General features: G+C 39.6%; 1 protein-coding gene across 4 annotated transcripts in view; it reads left to right on the top strand.

The window, feature by feature from the left end:
- Positions 1–4,655: 4,655 nt before the first annotated feature.
- The window catches only part of CACNA1G (calcium voltage-gated channel subunit alpha1 G), a 64,934-nt gene continuing 47,283 nt past the window's right edge, over positions 4,656–22,306 (top strand). For all 4 annotated transcript variants that reach the window (XM_072403345.1, XM_072403347.1, XM_072403348.1 and 1 more), the window contains exons 1-5: positions 4,656–4,782; positions 6,010–6,143; positions 10,532–10,629; positions 12,847–13,006; positions 15,659–15,950. In XM_072403345.1, coding sequence (XP_072259446.1) covers positions 4,690–4,782; positions 6,010–6,143; positions 10,532–10,629; positions 12,847–13,006; positions 15,659–15,950 — 777 coding nt within the window. In that variant the 5' untranslated portion in view covers positions 4,656–4,689. The remainder of the gene's footprint in view (positions 4,783–6,009; positions 6,144–10,531; positions 10,630–12,846; positions 13,007–15,658; positions 15,951–22,306) is intronic.

Genomic DNA, 22,306 nt, shown 5'->3' on the forward strand with positions numbered 1-22,306 from the left:
GTTCCTTGAGCAATGCAAAATTTGTGCCTCTTGGGTCAGTTATCACTGACATCAATGATCTTTTCGGCTATCTTTTATTCTTCCTATTGACCACCACACTGTGAGCTGTGCGAATAATAATTAATGAAGGGGTTTCCTAAGACCGGAAATTATTTCCCCAATTTTCCCTAAAGTTAAACAGTTTAAGAAAGGCTGTCCTAGGTAGAAGCTGTGAAAACTCTGTGTAAAAATCTGCAGAGCTGATATAAATCCCTGATCCCTGATGGAGAACTCCTTGTACACTGAGCTGATGTGTATATATTCCATCAGCCTACATAGCTATCTTCTTTGATCAGTCTCCTTCATCCAGTGTCATGGAAAATGAAGAGAAAGATGTTTGTAGTTCTAACCAGGAGAGCAGCCCTAGGATGTCAACATTGCACCTCCATGGATATAATGCAGTGAGAGTTGACATCCTGGAACAAAGAAACGGCAGGATTACCTGGGTACAAAGTTGAATAAAGAAACCTAATGCAGCCGCCTCATCTTTGGAATGATATATTGCATTATTGTTTTTGGGCTTGGATGCGCTTTCCAAAAAAATAATTAAAAGGTCAAAAGTTTTGTTATCAATTATTTAGATGGTACTGATAAAAATGGCTCAGACGGAGAATAAGCCAATATGTCCCTTTAAAGAAAAGAGCATGCTACGCCGGCCTTGCAGCTCAGACATGAGTAGAACAGCCTTGATCAAGCCCTCACGAAATTTGAGCTGCAAGCCAGAGCCAAGTGAAAATTGTTTCCAAACCCCGCACCTCCTGTATCCTTTGTCCTGCGAGGTTGGCCTTGCATGACTAGCTGCCTGTTGCATAACCCCCAAGACAAATTTCTATGGCTAGAGGAGGTGCCCTCCCCTCCTCCATGTGGCTCTAAACCTATCCCGTCTACACACACAAAAAAAGGGTCCTGCGGGGTTTAGTTTCCATATTTATTTTTCGTCTGCTTTATTCGTATTAAATACATCTGGGAAACCACTCAGCGGGTTCGCCAGTGCAGTGTAAAGAAAAAAAAACCTGAATAGGAGAGAGTGAAAGTCACAAAAACGTATAAGTACTTAAGCAGAGTTGGTTAACCTTTTCTGAGCAAGACTTCATAATCTGTTTAGTTTTGAAGATGCATCAAAATGAAGTATTAAAGTTAGTTATCCTTTAAAGCAGTCACAGTCTGAGCAGAAAAGCCTGTGCCTTGCTAGCATGCAGCAAAGAAGGAGCATTGCTCTCTGCGTAGGACCATTTATTGGCCACATGACCCAATGACAAGGTGCAATAAAGCTAATAGGTGTTGGTACTGATTGATTATTTATTGATCTGGAACACAAGTTGCTAAAAGATGGGATTTTTGCCGAGCTATTCACAAACGATCATCTCTGGGGAATACAGAGTCAATACAGAGCTTTAGGAAAAGACTGAACAGAGGCAGACAATGGAAGCATTATCTTGTGTGATTGCCTTATCATGTAAAGACAGAGAATGTTCTAATTAGGTCTTTGCAGATCCTTCTTCATGTATCATCTTACATTTGTATTAATATTAAAAAGTTCATTTGGAGAGATTTCAGCGGACATAACAAATTCGATTGCTAAAGGAACTGCAGTGCACAAAGCTTGATTACAATGTTTCTTTACTGGCTAACTGCTCACTTCATATTTTCATTAGTTTGATGGCCAGAGCTCCCAGCGCCCGCTTCTATCAAGGCTTTAATACTCCGCTGATTAAAGTGAACCTGTACTTTACCTTTTATGGGCAAAATAACAGGTTCACTTTAAGACAGAAAGGGCTGGGGGCATGTGGTAATGTTTGCTTTCTCATCTGCTGCATGTTCAGAAAGGGAGAAGGAACATTTTGGTGTATTAGGTGTATTTGACACCCTATGCTGCTACATACACTGCACAAAAATGGATTGAAAGAAATGATAAAGATGGGCAAAAGAGAAATGCAAACATAGGAAATTATACTTCCCTCCTATATTGGTGGACAGTGTATTGTACCCTTATATTTTTGGTCAGTGTATTGTGCCCCTATATTTCTGGTCAGTGTATTGTGCCCCTATATTTCTGGTCAGTGTATTGTGCCCCTATATTTTTGGTCAGTGTATTGTGCCTCCACATTGAAGATAAGTGTAGCATCCCCTTAAATTGCTGATCAGTACAGAAGAGCCCTATTACATTGATGGTCAATGTAATGTATCCCTACATTGCTGGTGCTAGTGCTAGTGTCCTCTTTCATCAGTAATTATTGTAGAAAATGACCCTTCTCAGCTTGATATAAGTATGAGAGAATTTGCCTCCCCCTTTTTTATATATATGAACATATATGTAATAGCCACCCCTATTGAATATGACATATTTAAAAAAAGTGAAAAGAAAAGAAGGGGGCATTAAGGCTAAGTTTTAATCATTTGTATTTCAAAAAAGAATATTGTCAATTCTTAATCATACATCAGTACATTGGTATATATAGAGCTATCTCTCATTGTGTGATCATGGGGTAAAGATAGCTAAACGGAACATATATATTCTACTCTAAGAAGATAACTTATCCTATAATGTGAATGAGAACGAAAACGTCTTGTTACCCAACGCGTTTTGCCAAAAAGGACTTCCTCAGGGTATGCAACAAGCGTATATATTGTCATATTGTCCTTGGCTGGGTGCAGTAATCTAGTAATTGTTTGGTAAGTAGTGTGGATGGTGTTACTGATGTATAATCCTTATTGCACTAATCAATTGTGTTGTAAGCGATATTGATGTTCCAGAGTCAAGAAGTCATTTTATATAGAATGCCAGTTTTGTAGAGCTTATAAGTCACAAGATGAAGAGAACAGCAAAGTGATTGCTTGTGTCTGGCAGGGCTTTACATCAGTAACACCATCCATACTACCTATCACAGATTTACTAGATTGCTGCACCCAGCCAACAACAAAATGACAATATATACACTTGCTGCATACCCTGAGAAAGCCATTTTTGGTGAAACAAGACGTTTTCGTGCTCATCCACATTATAGGATAAGCAATGTTCTTAGAATAGAATATAAATGTTCAGTTTAGCTATCTCTGACCCATGATCACACAATGAAAGATGTCTCAATATATACCAATGTACCACGATGTATGATTAAGAATTGTAATTATTCTTTTCTGAAATAAAAATGATCAAAAATTAGCCTTGAAATCCCCTTTTCTTTGAATTTTTTTATATACTCTCAGCTTGACAGTCAGTAAAGAGGGGCGCTATTCCATTGGTGGTCATTGTAAAGTCCTCTTACATTGGTGGTCGTCTGTGTAATGTCCTCTTACATTAGTGGTCTGTGTAATGTCCTCTTACATTAGTGGTCTGTGTAATGTCCTTTTTCATTAGTGGTCAGTGTAATGTCCTCTTACATTGGTGGTCAGGGTAATATCCTGTACATTGGTGGTCAGTGTAATGTCCTCTTACATTAGTGGTCAGTGTAATGTCCTCTTACATTGGTGGTCAGTGTAATATCCTCTTACATTGGTTGTCAGTGTAATGTCCTGTAAATTGGTGGTCAGTGTAATGTCCTCCTACATTGGTGGTCAGTGTATTGTCCTCTTAAATAGTGGTCAGTAGAGAATGACCATCTCATTTTAATAGTCAGTAGAGAGGTGTCTTATACCATTCGTAGTCAGAGTTTTGTCCAATTATATTGGTGGCCAGTGTACTGTTCCCTTATATTGGTGGTAAATGTAGTATCCCCTTAGATTGGTGGTCAGCAAAGAATGACCCTTTCATCTTGATGGTCAGTGGAGAAAGGCTTCATTGCATTGATGGCCAATGTATTGTCCCCTTTAACTTGGTGGTCATCGTAGTGTCATTGTAATGTCTCTTTACATGAGTGGTCAGTGCAATGATCCCGTAGTTTAGTGGTCAGTGGAGAATGACCCAGCCAGTTTGATGGTCAGTGGGGAAGGCCCCCTATTACATTAATAGTCAGTGGGATGAATGCCCCTTGGTAGACATTGAAATGTGGGAATGCTATTCTTACGAATAACTTAAATGATAAATTATGACAGTTTTAAATTATTCAAGCACTAGAAATTACCAACACAAGGTTCTTCAAAACTCTTTTATCTAGGTCTTATAGAACTTTGTTGGTTTTATAAGTTTTCTGCTTGCTGAAATATAGTGTGTACCTAGAACTCTGAAAATGTAGGTCTGTCTTACAGAGGAAATGTTCAAACTACTGAAAAGTGACAAGACTTGGAAACAGGCCTTCTACTATTTGCAGCAATAGCATATATATTTCATGAAGTATTGGGGGTTGATGGTGTATTATCCAAAAGGTCAGGAAGTACAGTTAGGATTCTTAGGATGAAGTGTTTCTTTAAAAGTTTTACATATCTGTATTTACATTTCAAAGACTGTGATGGCTGCCCTGTCCTTAAACCGGCTCCTGCAACTATATACGGGCACAGGTACACTGGCAATGGGGCAGGTTGGGCAAGGTAAACTTGCATTAGCCAACTTATGTGGCTACCTCTATAGATCTGCTCTGCTGGGTGGGGGAAGGTTTAATTATTCTGTACTTATCCTTTAAATTCTTAGTCGGGGGCATGAGATTGCTATTAATGACTTATTGTTATGGAGTTTCCTTGACTTTCCTTCCTTATACCTGGTTTGAACGCTTCAGCATGCTGGTGATCCTTCTGAACTGTGTCACTCTGGGAATGTTCCATCCATGTGAAGACATTGCCTGTGATTCCCAGCGCTGTAAAATTCTGCAAGTAAGTACACAAGTTCTCTAACTTACTACTTGTAAAAGAGTATGATGTCTTTTCTAGCCTGTAAGATGGCGGGTGATCTGTCACTTTATCCATATTGTAGACATCTGCCTGGCTATAACAAACCCATGGTCACACTCTGGCCATTTTCACCCAACACTTAGCACTTTATTTTTGGACAGTGAGGCCAACCATTGCATTTGATAAACAGGTAGATCATGGGGGCAGTTCAGGACTTGACCATGTGAGCTCTGGTTGCATTGGAATCCCTAGATGTCTGGGGTGCTCTGACCTTTCAATAAACTATGTGACATTTGGATGTGTCCATTATGCAGATCAGAAGTCAGTATAGTTTACAGTCCACATGCACTTGATTGTGATCTAAAAATATAAATGCTGCAGCATTTTGTCTAGGGGAACATCATGGGTGATGGACTGTCCCAATATCATAGACTAAAGCCAACAGGGGCAATTAGGCATGTTACATTCACCCTTGTCTTTGGATAGCATGAACATATCAATGGGATCATCCAACATCAAGAATGGAACCATGCCCATCTAAGCTCCACCCTAGTTTTACCTCTGGGCCATGCCCCACCCCTTTGAACCTCAAATAGGCTCTGATTCTCCAAAGCATGTGACTCTCCTTACAAGCCATCTCTACCTCCTTTCAATCTCTCCTATCTTGTGATCAGATCCTCAGTTGTATAGCATTGTCAATAGTAACAAGATAAAAAAAACATAGTATATTTATTAAAATATAAAAACCCTGAAAGCAATATTCTAAAAAAAAACTGGCTTGAAAAAAACATATTTAATTTTTCCTAATTCCAAAATCCTCAGGGCTGATTGGCTCTTTTTTAACTCTTTTTTTAAACAATCAGTGAAATTTCTACACAGGAAACTGTTGCCCCTGCTCACCCTACTGAAAAGCAATATAATATACAGAGTATCATTATCAATGATATAATAATATACAGCACAAATCACAGTGATTAGCACTAAGCTATTACAACCAACCAGATTCTCACTCCCCATAGCCAGAGCTCCAAAAGTTCAATTTTGATTGGTCGCTGTGGGTTAATGTGTTTTCTTTTTTGCTCTTTATTAAAAAATCTTTAATATGCACTGCTGTGAAATAAAGGCTTGACTGGCTCTTGAAATGTATTAATTGGTTCTTATCAGCTATTCTCTGCTAAGTCTCGGAATTAACTTCCTTCCTCAATGCAGGGATTTGATGATTTCATCTTCGCCTTTTTTGCTGTGGAAATGATAATCAAAATGTTTGCTCTCGGAATATTTGGGAAGAAATGCTATTTGGGAGATACCTGGAACCGTTTAGATTTTTTCATCGTCATTGCAGGGTAAGCGCTATTATTGTTATTACCATATTTTTATTGCAGACATAATATTCCAATGTAATGAGGTTTTTTTATGATGTTAAAATGACTGGAACATGTTAAGGAGTAGATGATCAATTCTTAAAAGTGATTTACCTAAAGTGGACCCAACATGTATATATTTTGAGTTATTGTATATGTAAGTGAAAGGCTTCCAGATTTAACTTACCTTACAGGTCACAGTACGGCCCCTGAGAGTGCCTTCTGCTTTTCTTTCCAAAAGGACAATGCGATCTTTACTGGCGTTTTACAGTGTCAGCAGATACTTCTGGAAAGAGATGTTGTGCTATCAAACATCAGTGTTGAGAGGTTTGCCACTGGCCAAAATACTGATCCTTGCCTCCATTTCTGAGTTCTAATGGGCGGCTATGAAAAAGTTCCCTGTTGCACTCATGCACACCTCATACAAGGTCCATACTCATGATCCCCCCAGCCATTTATAGTATTGCAGCTCAAGCAGAGCGGCATGCATGTACAGTGGGAGCTGGAAGCAGTTGGGATTTTTCCAGAGGTTGGAACTCGAGTCGCACGACTTGGACTCGAGTCTGGCTTAAGTCGCCTAATGAACAACTTGCAACTCGATTTGGAGGTTTTCCCCAGTGACTTGCCACTCGACTTGTTTTGTCTGCTGACGGCTGAAGGGGACAGGGAGGAAGGCAGTGAGTCTTCTTTAACACTGCCTTCCTCCCTGAGTCCACAGCTTTCTCCTCTGACAGCTGAAGGGACAGGGAGGAAGACATTGTTTGAGAAGCCTTACTTCCTTCCTCCCTTTCCCCTTCAGATCAGCTGTCAGTGGAGAAAACTGAACTTAGTAGACTTAGAATACAATGAATGTGGGGGGGAAGGCAGTGTTACAGAAACTTAACTGCCTTTCTCCCAACCTTTCTTGCATTTTAAGTCCCCGGCTTTCTCCTCTGACAGCTGAAAGGGGGCAGGGAGGAGGGTGGTGTTACAGAAGCATCACTGCCTTCCTCCCTTCCCCTTCAGATGTCAGAGGAGAAAGTCATGGACTTAGAATGTGATCCCGCGCTCAAGAACATGATCAGAGCTCTGTTTCCATATGGGGACAAATGAGGATAAATTAAGTGACTTGACTTGGGTTAATTGGTGGTAATGACTTGGGACTCAACCTAGACATGAAGGCTGACGCCTTAGTCCAACCTCTGGACTTTTCTGCATGGTGTTAGGCTGTGCACTGAACTGTCGGGGCCCTTGATGGCTGCAGGGAGTGCAGGGCCTTCGTGCAGCGGCACATTTTGCACCTCTCTTTGTCTGCCTCTGGTACCAGGCAGGACCACACTGTCATGAGTTAAGGAGGGGGGTAAATATTAAGGTGTTTGCTGCTCCAGGGGAATATTTGTTATTACTGAGTTTTATTTATATGGCGCCAACACATTTTGCAGCACTCTACAAAGTCCATAGTCATATTACTAGTTGTCCGTTAAAAGAGCTCACAATCCAATGTCCCTACCATAGTCTCATGTCATTACACAGTCTAAGGCCAATTTTGGGGGAAGCCAATTCACCTAACTGCATGTATTTGGGATGTGGGAAGAAACCGGAGTACCCGTTGGAAACTCACACAAACACAAGGAGAACATTCAAACTCCAGTGTTAGAAGATTAGATTGGAACCTGGGACCTTAGTACTCCAAAGGCTAGAGTGCTAGTCACTGAGCCACCATGCTGCTCATTTAGGGAGCAAGGTTCCACAAAAAGAAGTTTGCATTTAAAGGACATAGGAGTGAAATAACTACAATGAATTCTATCTATTTGTTTGACAGCTTATGACAAACATATGCAGGGTATTTAGAGAGAGAGTGATTGCCAAGTTAACCACTGCTAGGTTCCATTGACCTCTGGTCATAAGAAGGGGCCCCAAATGCACAGCAGCTTCCTGCACTCCTGCCATTCTCTCAATTAGGGGCTCTGGAGAGGGGGGGTCCTGGGCAAATGTTTTCATGTTCCCCAAAATTTGGCCCCGATCGTGTCATAGTTCTTCTTTACTTGAATCATTGACATGCTCTCCCGCTAGGTCACTACCAGGACAGGGTAGTTGCTATCCACAGACATGTAGAGTGTGTAGTCTGGATAATTTGGCCCTCAGCATCGTTTTTTCCTTTAAACACGAGGTGTTAGCCATCTCTGTAAGGAAATATAGTATTATTTTCTTAAATGAAAAAAAAAAGTGACATTTTCCTTTGCAGTTCTCTCTGTACAAAAAGGCGAAAAGCAGACACCTGGTTCAAATTATAGTCTGTTTCAGCGCACAAGAATCTGCTGGCCGTGGCGAAGAATCCACATAAAACTCAGCTTGACACGGCCAAAAGTGTGGTGTTCCTGAGGCATGAGGCACCTCAGATCTCTTGTTTTACCGACAAGCACGGAGCACACGGGGAGCTGTCGCTAATGAACTGGAATTTCCTGGAATGGACTGGACGTTCATTCGGTTCCTTTAAAGTCCAGGCCCAAAGGATGTCTGGAGCGTTCGAAAGTTTACGAAGTGTAGTATGTGCTAAATCACAAAGGTATCTTCCTATTAGAAACATGGATCCCTGGGAAGGATGAAGCTGGTTAGGAAAGTTTCTATCGATACAAAAGTCATTTTAAAAAGTTTTTGCCAGGCGTGTCAGGTTGTGCATGCCAGGAAATCAGAATCAAGGACCATTTCTTTTAGATACCCCGGTCTTCCTATGGAGGCTTGTTCAGCTTTAAGTACCTGGCTGGCAGGCAGACCTTGGTGTCAGTGCAGCAGAAAGTTGGGTGCATAAGTGTAAATAGAAAATAGAAGGTCCGCTTACTCTCCGGATCCCCACGTTTCTAAAAACAAAAAAAAAAGAATATGCAAAACATATGCAAAAACAAAGCAGTGAAAATCCCACAAGAAGACACTCCAGTCCATTGCAAGAGCAATAGCTCGCAACATTTTTGCTGCTCCACATTCCTTAAAAATCTTGATGGGATGGTGGCATCCCCGCCCAGGCACCATGGGCAGAAGACAGGACTTTAAGTTATTTTTTAGTCATTTTTTTTGTAAATTTTGAGGTATTTCTCTATTCAGGTAGCTTATTGCATACTGGGGCAGCATGGCGGCTCAGTGTTTAGGTCCCTGGCCTTTGCAGCAATAGGCCCCAGGTTCAAATCTCAGCCAGGACACTCTCTGCGTAGAGTTTGCATTGGTTTCCTCTGGGAAAATCCAGTTTCCTCTCACATTCAAAAAACATGCAGTTAGGTTAATTAGCTTCACCCAAAATTGACCTCAGACTGTACTAAAGACATATGACTATGGTAGGGGCATTAGATTGTGATCCCCTTTGAGGAACAGTTAGTGACATGACTATTGACTTGTAATATGTCAGCCCTATGTAAATACCGTGAAGGGGAGGGGGCCTTTAGTGTTTAGTAAGACGTCTACTTTAAAAAGCAATTCTATTCCAAAGTGGTATTTTAGTTACGGGGAGCCTGGTGGGGTTGGTCAGCCTATGGACCCTAAATGTTTATATACTCAATAACTCCTGGGTCTCTTCTGGCACATTTGGAAAAAAAGTCAAATCCAGCAGAAAGAGTAGGAGCCCATCCTAATGAGCGCAGAAGATTTACAAACCTTAAAACTAAAAGGATTATATATAAATATATATATGGGCAGTGACTTCTATTTGCAGACTTTACCTTTAGGTAACCTAAAAAATTAAATTAGATTTGTATATGCTTGCTTAGATTTGTAGATTAGCCACTAGAGGGAGTTGTCAGTGGCTCAGTGCAATTACTTTACCTCCCAGCTCAACATATCAGTCTGTTGCTTCTGTTTGTACTGTCCTATTAAAGACTAGGGGAGGAAATCTGTAAGTGTTTCCAAACTACAGCTGAGAAAAATCAGCTCTTGTATTGCATTGAAAGATAGGGCTGTGCTGGTGTGCCAGAGCTGTGTAAATTGAATGAGCCGGAATGCAAATCTAGTAGATAAAACAGTATATATATATATATATATATATATATATATATATATTCTTTATTTATATACATTTGTCTTCAGTTGATTGCTTAAAGCTCAGTTTTAAACATTACATACTGTAGTCTTTAGGTTTATTGCTCAGCTGACCGTCCCACCTTTCTTTGTAGTTGTCATTAGTCTGCAGATAAATCTTGTGGCTTTCAATAAAGCAGCAGGAAACCTGCAAAATGCATTAACCAGAAGCAACCAATCACTGCTTTACTAGACCCACAAGGATAAATCAGTGCAAGCTGAAATGTGATTGGTCAGTACAGTTCCTGCACACCACGACTATTAATGTTAGGAAAGGTCATTGTGGTGATTATGTTTCTAATGTGCCTCATGTATATTCTTGTTTTTAGGATGCTGGAATATTCCTTGGATCTCCAAAATGTCAGCTTCTCCGCCGTACGCACAGTCAGAGTTTTACGTCCTCTAAGAGCCATTAATCGAGTGCCAAGTAAGTTCTCTTAAAGGGAAACTTTTATCCGTGTCAAGTATGTGAATTGAAATCGAAGCATAGAATGAAAATGCTCCAACATAATGAATCTGATTTATTAAAGCTCTCCAAGACTGGGGCAGATAGACTGGGTGATCCAACAAACATGATGAAGAAAGCTATTTAGGGTTTTCTGGATTACCAGGTTCCCCCATGACAGTCCATCTTCACCAGTCTTAGAGAGCTTTAATAAGACCCAATGCAGTTGTTGCATTTCATAATAACTTTCTCTATAAACAAAATACCCGGTACATCCAGGTATGAAGAACATGTGACTCGTCCTCCATCCACCTTATAGTTTTGTTGATTGGCCCCTGGGCATTATGTTAGCCCACATATCTCTCTGTGCAAATGCTGTTGGGGCACACAACCCACCCCTGCCACCATGGAAGTCATGGCAGCCCTTTAACAACCTATTGAATGAAGACAGCTTTTCATTTGCCATAGGAAGGAGGCGTGCTTTAGCTCTGACTTTTGGAAAGTCGCTATTTGTATATAATGCGTAGTATATCCTGGAAAATCAGGGTGCTTGCCTTGGCATGGGAATGTTGTTCAACTCTACTGGGACAAGGGAAGAGTTTAGTTCTCCCAATGTCAGGTTCCCAGGTTTATTACAGGGCTATCAAGAAGGATCATGAAGTCCAAATTTCATTGTATTCAGAGTTCTACATTTATTTGATTAGTTTGGTTTTAGGTTTATTTTATCTCCCATCAGCAGAGTCCTGAAAAAGCCTAAGTAGATATGGAGAGAAGAACCTTCTATGGTAAATAGTAATATTTGGTCACCTGCATGGCTAAAATGTTATCACAATATAAAAAAATTATTAAATAAAGAAGATACTAAAAAAGCGATGTAGTCTCTTTACGTTTTTTCACTTAAAAAAATATTGAAACATGGAGAGCGCCAATCGTTGTGTTTCAGAATATATTAGAATATTTTATTTTTCCCAGGGTGTACTGAGCTCCCCTAGGGTGCCTCTAATTTATTCGGTGCTGATTTCAGTTTGGCTATATTTGTTATAGTGAGCTGACTGGCAACAGAGAATGTTATGGATTGCCTTACCAAAAAGCAGAATATCGAATGTAAGTTGATTTGGTGGCTTTGTCTCGAAAAAAGTGAGGTTTGTTCAAAAATAATTTTTAAACTGTGCAACGGTTTGGCACACTTTTTCTTTTTTTATTTTCTTGATTTTTATAAAGTAAGGAACAATAAAGAAAAATAAAAACAGAGATCAAGACCCCCTAAGCAACAGGAGCCATTAAAAATAACCCACTGCACCCCTAAAAACTGCCCTACACCTTTTTGGATGACTCCAATGTATTTTTTTCAGAATGTCCTTCTCTGAAATTTTATGGAAATTAAAAAATGGGTAACTCTGGTGTCTTCATATCTCTGCAATGGGTTCTTGGAATGATATGGATCTAATTTTGCCCAAACCCAAGGCAATTACAATATATGTAGGGCTTTGTACTTTTTTTGCAATGCCGGCAGACTTTATTTGCTTGGAGAGCCAATATGGGTGCTGTTTATAGAAAACACCCGACCACCCTTTTTGATTTTGAACATCCATAGTTGGCAGAACTGAAATCCAACAGGGCCGGTCAGGGACAGGTCAACTGAGGAGGTAAGGGATAAATGGTGCTGGATGTTCTCGAACCCTAGGAAATTATTAATAATATTATTACACAGTATTTATATAGCGCCATCATATTATGCAGCGCTGTACAAAGTCCATAGTCATGTCACTAGCTGTCCCACAAAGGGGCTCACAATCCAATGTCCCTTCTATAGTCATATGTCATTAACACAGGCTAAGGACAAATTTGGAGGGAAGCCAATTAACTTAGCTGCATGTTTTTTTTGGAACGTGGGAGGAAACCCACGCAAACATGGGGAGAACCTGCAAACCATGCAGATAGAGTCCTGGCCGAGATTCGAACATGGGATCTACTGCTGCAAAGGCCAGAGCGCAAACCTCTGAGGTCAGCTCTATGTGACTTGCTGCAGCTTCCAATGTTCATTGTGAGATGCTCAAGGTGTGCAGTGTGTAAACAATTTCAGTACAGAACAAAAGCCTGTATACCTGTTACGTCTGGACTTTGACTTTTTGACTTTTGAACACAATATAAAAAAAACCTGACCTGCTGTCCTACAAATCTGTGTTTTTGTTTCCTCAGGTATGCGAATTCTTGTCACGCTGCTGCTAGACACCCTCCCGATGTTGGGCAACGTCCTACTGCTTTGCTTTTTTGTGTTCTTCATATTTGGGATTGTTGGCGTCCAGCTCTGGGCTGGTCTGCTGAGAAACCGCTGCTTCCTTCCTGAAAATTTCAGTCTGTAAGTTGGCGAAATAAACTCATGAGAATCTTTTCTTGAATGAATAAATATCATACGGAGGGCTGTTATTGATGGTTGGCGGGAGGGAGGACAGATTTCCTTTTTTCTTTATGCCTCCACCATGTTCGTTTCTCTGGGACATTGTGTCCTGGAATTTTATTGTAGAGGCAAAGCAGAGCCATTTACCTGTCTGGGGCAGAACGACTCTCTTCCTTCCAACAATAAATAATCGCCCGTTTCATACAGGAACATTAATGTTATGGCTGCAGTACAAAAGCTGTGAAATAGCACCTAGACTTTCCTGTCTGCAGCCTCCAAATTAGAGGATTTTAGCAACAAGGATATATAGTTCTGTTATTATTGCAGTAGAGATATTGAAAAATCCTAAAAGTCATTTAAAAAAAAGATCTGATGAAATTAAAATGTATCCAAAGGGTAGTAATGGTTTATAATCCATCATATATTCATTGGTGTCTGTGTTCCCGTTAGGGAGATTTCTTTTGTATTGGCTCCCCCATTATAGGCCGATAACTCACCTCCTCCTGCATTGCAAGACACTGGGCACTCAAAACATGGTACTAGAATGCACATCACCTAAGCGTAGGGTCGGACCAGTGACCTTGGGACCACCAAAGGAATTGGAAGGCAGCAAGGGCACAAAAAAGGCAGCAATGGCAAATTTAATTATAGGTCATATGGCTGGTGCCCACCAGAGGTAGTGAGAGGAAGAACTATGTCCTTGTTAATAAAATTTCTATTGGGGGCCCAGCAGACGTAAAGAGAAGGAGAGGTGTGACCCTGTTAGGGACATTTCCTTTGTATTTGCCCCCTGTCATTATGGGCCAGTTATTCACCTCCTTCCATGTTGTATTAGGTGTGGTTGATGTCATTGCAGCAGTGAGCCCCGAAAATCAGTATACAGTGGTAACATCACCAGAACCCATCATGGTGAGATTGGGGACCTGGGACACACCAAAGGAAATGAGAAGGAGGGCCCACTCAAAATTATAGCTGTCCTAGCACAGTGGCAATTTGTTGTAAAGCAGCAGGGACCCACCAGAGCACAAAAAGCCTAATTTGGGAATATATGACTAGGGCCTACTAGAGATTTTTTTCTGGTCCACCTGTTGTCCTGTCCAATCAAATGCCAAATGTCTGAAGCCATAAGACATAATATAAATTATCTTGATTTTTGTTTGGACCACCCAGTTCAGCCTAACACTGCTGGTGTGAATAAACAAATGTAAAATATTCAAGTTGTCCATATGGTTTTGTAATGTAGGGACCCTGCCAGACCACAGAGGCAGTCCCTTAACCTTTGCTGCAGCAGCACACCTTGGTCATGAACACACCCCGTCACCTGCTAATTGGACATTAAAGGAGATGCAGCACTCTAATTGGCTGCTCACTTTGCTCTACTCTCGCTTTGTTCTTGGAGCAGATGGCTCACAGTTTTGGCCCTCCCGTCTCCTAGTCTGATTCCAGAAGGCTAAATTAAGACAAATGTAAGTACTTGCTTTCATAGAACAATTAATCATTTCACTTTTGCCTTGTAAATAGCAGTAGTTCATAGTTTATAGTAAATATCTAGTTTGTTTAGGTATACATAGGTATACATTGTTAGAGTTTGTTAAATTGTACTACCAATGCTTACCTGATTCTATTATGTGGATATTAGAATAAGTCACCCTCATTCTGCTCAAATCTTGAGTGTTGGAAAGTTCTTTCTTTGCTCTAACCTGTCACAATCCAACTGTTATAAAAAGAAACACTGCATGTTCAGGGATCGTACTTAAAGAGACCCTTTCACCTTGTCAACTTACAATGACATTGAACCTGACTTATTAACGCTCTCCAAGATTGGACAAGACAGACTGTCATGGGTGAACCTAGGTGATTCAGCCTAGAATCAAGGATTAAAAATTCAAACCTAGAATCAAGGATTAAAAACATTTGCCAACTAATAGCAATGATTAGGAAATCCAATTTAAGTTTGCTGGATCACCCAAGTTTACCCATGATAGTCTGTCTTCTCCAGTCTTGGAGAGCTTTAATAAATCCGGCCTATTGTGTAAAGCCCATTAACCCTAATCCTAACCACTTTGTACTCACCTCCCCAACTCTCTTTCCACAAGAGGTGGTACAAAATGGTTAGGGTTAGGGTCAGGCCTCTTCATCAATGGACAGTGATTCTGCCTAGCCCAAGGTCTCCGGGGTGGAAAGAAGTCCCGTGCTTCCCCATACCTGGAGACACCAGGTATTTTAAAGTGCTGGCCATAAAAGTACGAGCTGCAGGGGAGCCCTGAAGAGTATAAAGAGATTGCCTTGGATAGGCAATGTCAAGTTGGCTCTTAAAAGCCAAAATTGGCTCTTCATTGGCAGTGTGATGAAGACGTTTCCGAGTATGTCCCATTGGTCTTGGATATGGTTACGGTCAGGTGGTGTTACATAGTCAGGATAAAAAAAGAAATAAGTTGATCAAGTTCAACCAAATAAACATACTACAACCAGCATATCCCAAATAAAACTCTATAGACATAGTTGATCCAGGGTCCTCTCCGGATGAGGCTTGAGCACCAACTCCCAAATGGAGCAAATCTGTTCTATTTTGTCTGTTTTATTTTTTAACTCTTTTACTTTATCCTCTTCTAGTCCTGTTTCCCTGGAATTGGAACGATACTATCAGACCGAAAACGAAGATGAGAACCCGTTCATCTGTTCCCAAGCCCGTGAAAATGGCATGCGTTATTGCCGCAGCGTCCCAACACGTCGAGAAGAAGGACTGGAGTGTACACTGGATTACAATTACTACAATAACACCAGCAATACTTCATGTGTCAATTGGAATCAGTATTATACCAACTGTTCTGCTGGAGAACATAACCCTTTCAAAGGTGCTATCAATTTCGATAATATTGGATATGCCTGGATAGCGATTTTTCAGGTGAGTGCTTCAAATGCTCATTTACTGAACACAATAATTTCAAGAATTACACATCGCAAAGATAAAGGGACTTTGATGAGATGGATCAAAGGGGGTTAAATTGAAACTTTATTGGTTTTAGGGCCAATGTTATTTTATTTTAAATTGTTATATCTATTATTTTTTATCTATTGTTGATTAATCATATGGAACCTTTTTAGAAACATAAAAAATGTATGCAAACACATCTACAATCTTTTATCCATAATGGATGTGAATAATCTTTTAAGAAATGCATTTATATTATAGCATGTAATTTTTAGAAATACTTTTTTTTGTCAGTTCACATGATCCATTTCCAAGTCCTCCATATTGCACTTTTATTGTGGGCATGGCTTAGCTTTAGGGAACTTTTTCTTTGTAAATACCTTATTCCACTTTATTCAGATGTATGCCAACTAGAGATGGTAAATGGGGTGTAGAAAATGTGACTTTTATTCAAATCGTATGCAAATAGCACTGCAACTTGATCAGTTTGATTGGCTTAGGTTCAAGTCAGTACAATTTACATAACATTTGCATAAAATATTATTTTATATTATGAATATTATTAATATAACAATAATATTTTAAGCATCCTCTTGATGTTTTCTAGTGGCAACAGTGTAAAGGAAAGAATATTCTGCAGAGTGTTGCTGCTTAGAATTAAGGCCAAGCTACGGGCTTGATGAATTTTCTGGAAATTACTAAAATGCTTTTTATAAGCATGGACATCACATACAAAGGCAATTTTCAATTGGAATGTTTCATACAGAAGAATATTTTGGGTTTACCAACACTTTTATTCATGATAAAAAACTGCCAGAGCAAAGAGACAACACAACAGACATAAACTGCTTTCAGGCTGCTTTTGTCTGATAACCTATTATTATCTCATCCGGTTACATGTGTGCAATATTTGCTACCTGCATAAATTATTGATGATATTTTAACAACAACTCCTAGATTGCAAGCTCTTCTGAGCAGGGTCCTCTCCTCCTGTGTCACTGTCTGTGTCTGTCATTTGTAACCCCTATTTATTATACAGCGCTACATAACATGTTGGCGCTATATAAATGCAGTTTATTAATAATAGTAATAATATTAATAACAGTAGAACGAACAAGTGCTGTACAATGAAGAGAGGAGTGGGCTCCTAATTAAAATAAATCACACCAGTCATTCTTGTCGGCCGTTTAGTGATCCTGCAGGATGGATCGCTAAACAACTTCAGGGAACAGCTATACAGACGTTGAGATGATTGTGAAGGTTCGACTTGTGTAATGAAAACTTGGCATTATTAGGATTAGACTCACATCCTCGAGAGAAAGCCCCCCCTACACAACCATAAAACATGATCAAGGTTCTAACCCTTCCGCATTTTGAATTTCCCCGGACTTGGACTTTACCCTCTGCTGCTTGGAATGATATATTGTCATCCTCAAACGGCCCTTCAAAAAGTGGAGTTATTGTGGCAAAATTGATTTTACTGCAAAATATTGATTTTGCCTTTAGCAAAGTGGAAACTCTAAATTTAGCTTGCTGCCTGCTGAAATTTGCTTTAAAAATGTATTTTCCTTTTTTTAAGAAATGGAGACGTTTTAGGATAGTTTTACTTTTTTAAAGTTTTATCTTTTTGTATGTGTTTAATTGTGATCTTTGTACTGATCATTGTGGATTTTTGAATTTACTAATTAGTTTTTTCTTTTTTAATGTAAAATAATGAGGCAAATGAAGCTCTTTTTTTTGGCACCCAGTGGAACTATCAGTAAAAATAAGTGGAACTATCAGTAAAAATAATTGACACTTACCTTTATAGGTGGAAGGCCATTGGATCCTAGTCCAGTTGATCCTGCGCCGTCCCATCTTCCTTCTTTGTTGCGGAGCAGACTGGACACTGGGTGCCGCCATCTTCTTTTTGCTTCTTCCTACATCACCCAATCTCGCACAGCACAGGCGCGAAATCGGGTGACGAACCTTATGGAAATTGTAAAAAAAATTGATCTCACTGCTTATGTTCTGTGCATGCCCAATCTCACACAGCTCATTGTAGGATGCTGGGATGTGCTGGGTGTACCAGTATCCCCCGGGACTGAATCAGTTTTTTCAACCCACCCTGAACCATTAAGATGGCCAAAGACGTGACACCAGGAAGAAGACCAGGGGTGCTATGATTAAAAAATTGTGATCAGGTAGGATATTGTATTGCAGATGAGATTTCTCTGGGATCTTTTGCAATAATTGCAACTTTTTCATTTGGAAAGTTTAGGTGAAGCTTAAAAAATGATCTTAGTTTTACTTTCCCCCATTGATTTTCCAAAGTGAGAACATTTTGCCAAAATATCTTGGGCTCCATTTATAAAGCAGTGATCCTGACCATCAGTGAAATATTCACTGTGGAGAATCTATGTGTTTCAATGGCGATAATTGATTCTCCACCAGGTTTCAGCAAATGTCAGATTCCCTGCTTTATTAATACATCCCCTTGATTTTCACCAAAATAAAAACATTTTTAAGATGGGTTATATATAAATATTTTCTGATTCAAAAAACTTTCTGCAGCAGTGTTCTCCCCAGCCCCTTTTAGCAGGGCGCACCACCCAGCACTTTTTGGTAACCACTCGGCTGTTTTAGTGTGGTCACTGAAAAGTTGGGTCACAATGCAAGGGTCGTCACCCGCTTCTTCCCACCCAGCTAAAAAAAGTTCTGGAGAGATTATTGTGCAGGATTCTTACATTTTCCAAACTGAATTCAATAGGAAGAACATATGAATTTTAGGTGAAGGTTTGATGGATCAAGGAAAAACATTTCTAATCGCCTTCAGTCTGTCACTGCTGCTTTATAAATATTTGGTGGCCATTAACGTATTTCAAGCTAATAATGAAGAACTAATATACAAAAGGCTTTGTCGTGGTGGCCGACTTGTACCACCTTGCCCGTCGGTTGGCCCTCAGCTTCATGGCTGGATGCTAAATATTTTTCTGGATATTGAAGAGGTACAGGCACAGCTGGAGAGGGGAAAGGCAACACGTGCACGCTACACATTACACACATCTCTGCATCTAACGTGTTAAAGGCACGTGTCTTCTCTCCGGCTGTTTCTCTCTGCCCTACTTAGATGACAAATGGACACTTTCATTATAGCAGTGTGTGATATCAAAGCTGCTCCTCATTAATATATAAAGAAATACAGGATAAATAACCTCCCCTATTTCCCTACTCCTCTAATGCATATAAGGAAATGCATATTACATAAAAACATAAAATAATTTAGAAGTCTACCGCACATCCCACTTGAAAGGGTTTCTCTGGAGGCTCACAGTATGCATTTTATATGTTTTAAGTTGAATGCAATTACATTGAAGTGAATGTTACAAGTATCTTCATGTGTTACCGAGGCAATATACAGCTAAAAAGTACTGATGCATTTATTTTATTTATTTATTTCTAAAAACAGATATTGTTTGTGGAAAAAAAAGTTTGCATTTAACTTTAATGCATATGCCCAACATCTGGTCATCATATCATAAGTCAACCAGGCTGGGTCTGTTTAATGATAAAAAATAAAGTAATAAATAAAATGAAATAATAAAAAATAATACTAAACAATTGTAATATTTACACTATTGCATTTCAGAAATACAAAGAGTGCTGCAGCACAATTAAATTTAAATGATGTATTAGTGCACCATGCCACACATGCACATTAGTGCACCACGGTGCAGGGAGGGTTCACATGTGCGTGCGGCTTAAAAAAAAAATGTTGAAGGTCCAGCTTGTGGTAAATTGTTAGCCTATTCAATGTGAATGGATTTCTGTAAAGCACTTCAACTTACCTGCAGTAATACACCACAATGCAGCAGGACCATTAGAACGCAACCTGTGGAGAAATATCAGCCATATGACGTAACATTGATGGCAAGCCCCAGCCACATAACCACCCATAAGCTCTGCACAAACACCAGATTCTGGTCTCCTGAGTTAATCATTCATAAGCATATTGGGCAAAAGTCTGCAGGTTCCCCCCAACATCGTTTAGAATCCAAAATGTTGGATCACTAAGGACCAATTCCTTTGTAAATGCTTTTGTTGTCTCGCAGCAGGTCACCTCCTGCTCCTTCTCCCCCTTCTCCTGTCTGTAGAACAGAGAGCTGAGCAGCTTGTCTGTACAAATCCTTACCGAACTGACACCCGAAACAATCACTAACGATCGTTTCTTGCAACAGAAATTGATAGTATATACATTATGGATTCTGGAACCTGGAACTCATGTCTAGCTTGCATGTAAAATATTAATGTGATAGAGTAATGATAACATATGTCCATATAGGTTCTTCTGAAATGTCATTTATATTGATGGGTTTACTATATTCTTCACATTAGGGATTTGTAGGTCTCACTTTTAATATACATGCGTGGTTAGCTTTATATAAGTTGGAAAAAAACTTGTAATAATTAGCATATAACGTTAGAAATTTTACTCAAATGAGACAGTGAAAAGGTCCTGAGTTGGACTTCTATAAGATGTAAGAGAGTACAGTTGCTAGTCATAGAATGAGAAGTCAATGTCCATTCAAGCGCCCATGTCCATTGACCATTCCAAAACTTTCTTAAGCCAATGAAACAATGGAAAAGGTGCTAAAATGTTTGAATGATCTACTCTGAGGATCTTAGGTGGGACTTCCGTAGGATATAGGAGAGTACAATTGCTAGGCATCGTTTGAAAAGTAAATGTCCATCCTGGGGTCAATGTCCATTGACCATTCTGTAACTTTCGTAAGCCATGGAGATTGTGGAAAAAGTACTCACGAGTCTGAATAATCTAGTCTAAAGAATTTAGGTGGGACTTCCTTAGGGTGTAAGAGATTATAATTGCTAGGCATAGATTGAGAAATATATTTATCCTGAAATCAATGTCTATTGACCATTCCATAACTTTCTCAAGCCAAAGAGACAGTGGAAAAGGTGCTAATATTTTCAAATGATCTACTCTGAGGATCTTAGCTCGGACTTCCGTAGGATGTAGGAGATTACAACTGCTAGGCATCGTTTGAGAAGTAAATGTCCATCCTGGAATCAATGTCCACTGACCATTCTGTAACTTTCCTAAGCCAAGGAGATAGTGGAAAATGTACTCAGATGTTTGAATAACTTAGATTGAGAAGTAAATATCCATCCTGAAGTTAATGTCTATTGACCATTCCATAACTTTCTTAAGCCAAGGAGACAGTGGAAAAAGTAAGATGTTTGAATTATCTAGTTTAAGGTTCTTAGGAGGACTATCCGTAGAGTGTAGGAGAGTACACTGGCTAGATAAAGTCTAGGAAGTAAATATTTCTCCAGTACACAAACCATTTGGTTTTTAGTCCTGCCCAAGGCTTTGCTCCTGTTCACTAGAGGTGGATCCCTCTTGAACCTACAGAAGGGGGACCAATGCACCCTCCAGAATTAGCATCGCTCCCTCTTCATAGGTGGCAGCAAGATAAAAACTTTCAGAACCTGAAAAGAAAATACCTAATATATTAGGTGGTCAAAACAATTTAGCCTTTCTTTCATCATTTTCTACAGGAAAAAATATACTGACCAACACAACACAATATTATAACTTCTGTGGTACCTTAAATATTTGTACCAGCACTCGAAAATGTAGGTAAAAGATAAAGATAAGTGTAAACCAAACAGTTTTTGATTTGAATTTGAAAGAGTAACTGTACCATTAAAGAGGACACAAGAAGAAGTTATGTTATATGTGGTCTACATTCTTTATAGGGACATCCAGGACTTCTGAGAAAATCCTATACACCTATTCTATGCATATTTTTGTTTTTTTCTAGTTCTTCTTTGTTGGGAGCTTTGACATTGCTAAAATTTATACTAAGGCTTTGATGCCATCTAGTGTTGTACATGTCGAAGAGGTAAATGTTCTTGTTAGCTTAAATGGGCCAAAAATTGTGACGGGTGTGTGGCTTTCTGATAGTTGATGCTGATAAAGGTAACAGTCCTGCTTCGAATGCTGCTGTTTGTCTTCTAAATTCTCCTCCCATGCTTGGTTTTGCCCCACGAAAACCCCCCAGGTAGGTTAGTTGGTTTTCTCCACTATTGGCCCTTATGTGTGTGATCCATGTAGGGGTAACAAATTGTAGGCCCGTTTGCAAACTAATATGGTTGAACATTGTGCACACGAATATATGTTCAGTTCTGATTTATAACCACTCAAAGTTTTTTTTTTATATATATACCTGTTTTAGAGAAGGCAGCAACTCAATATTGTTTAGCCAGAAAAAAAATCAATAGGCTTCATTTTTTAACCATCAGGACATCTTAACCAATCAGGTTCA

Source organism: Pyxicephalus adspersus, chromosome 3, assembly GCF_032062135.1.
Source record: "Pyxicephalus adspersus chromosome 3, UCB_Pads_2.0, whole genome shotgun sequence".
In the NCBI taxonomy this organism is placed as follows: domain Eukaryota; kingdom Metazoa; phylum Chordata; class Amphibia; order Anura; family Pyxicephalidae; genus Pyxicephalus; species Pyxicephalus adspersus.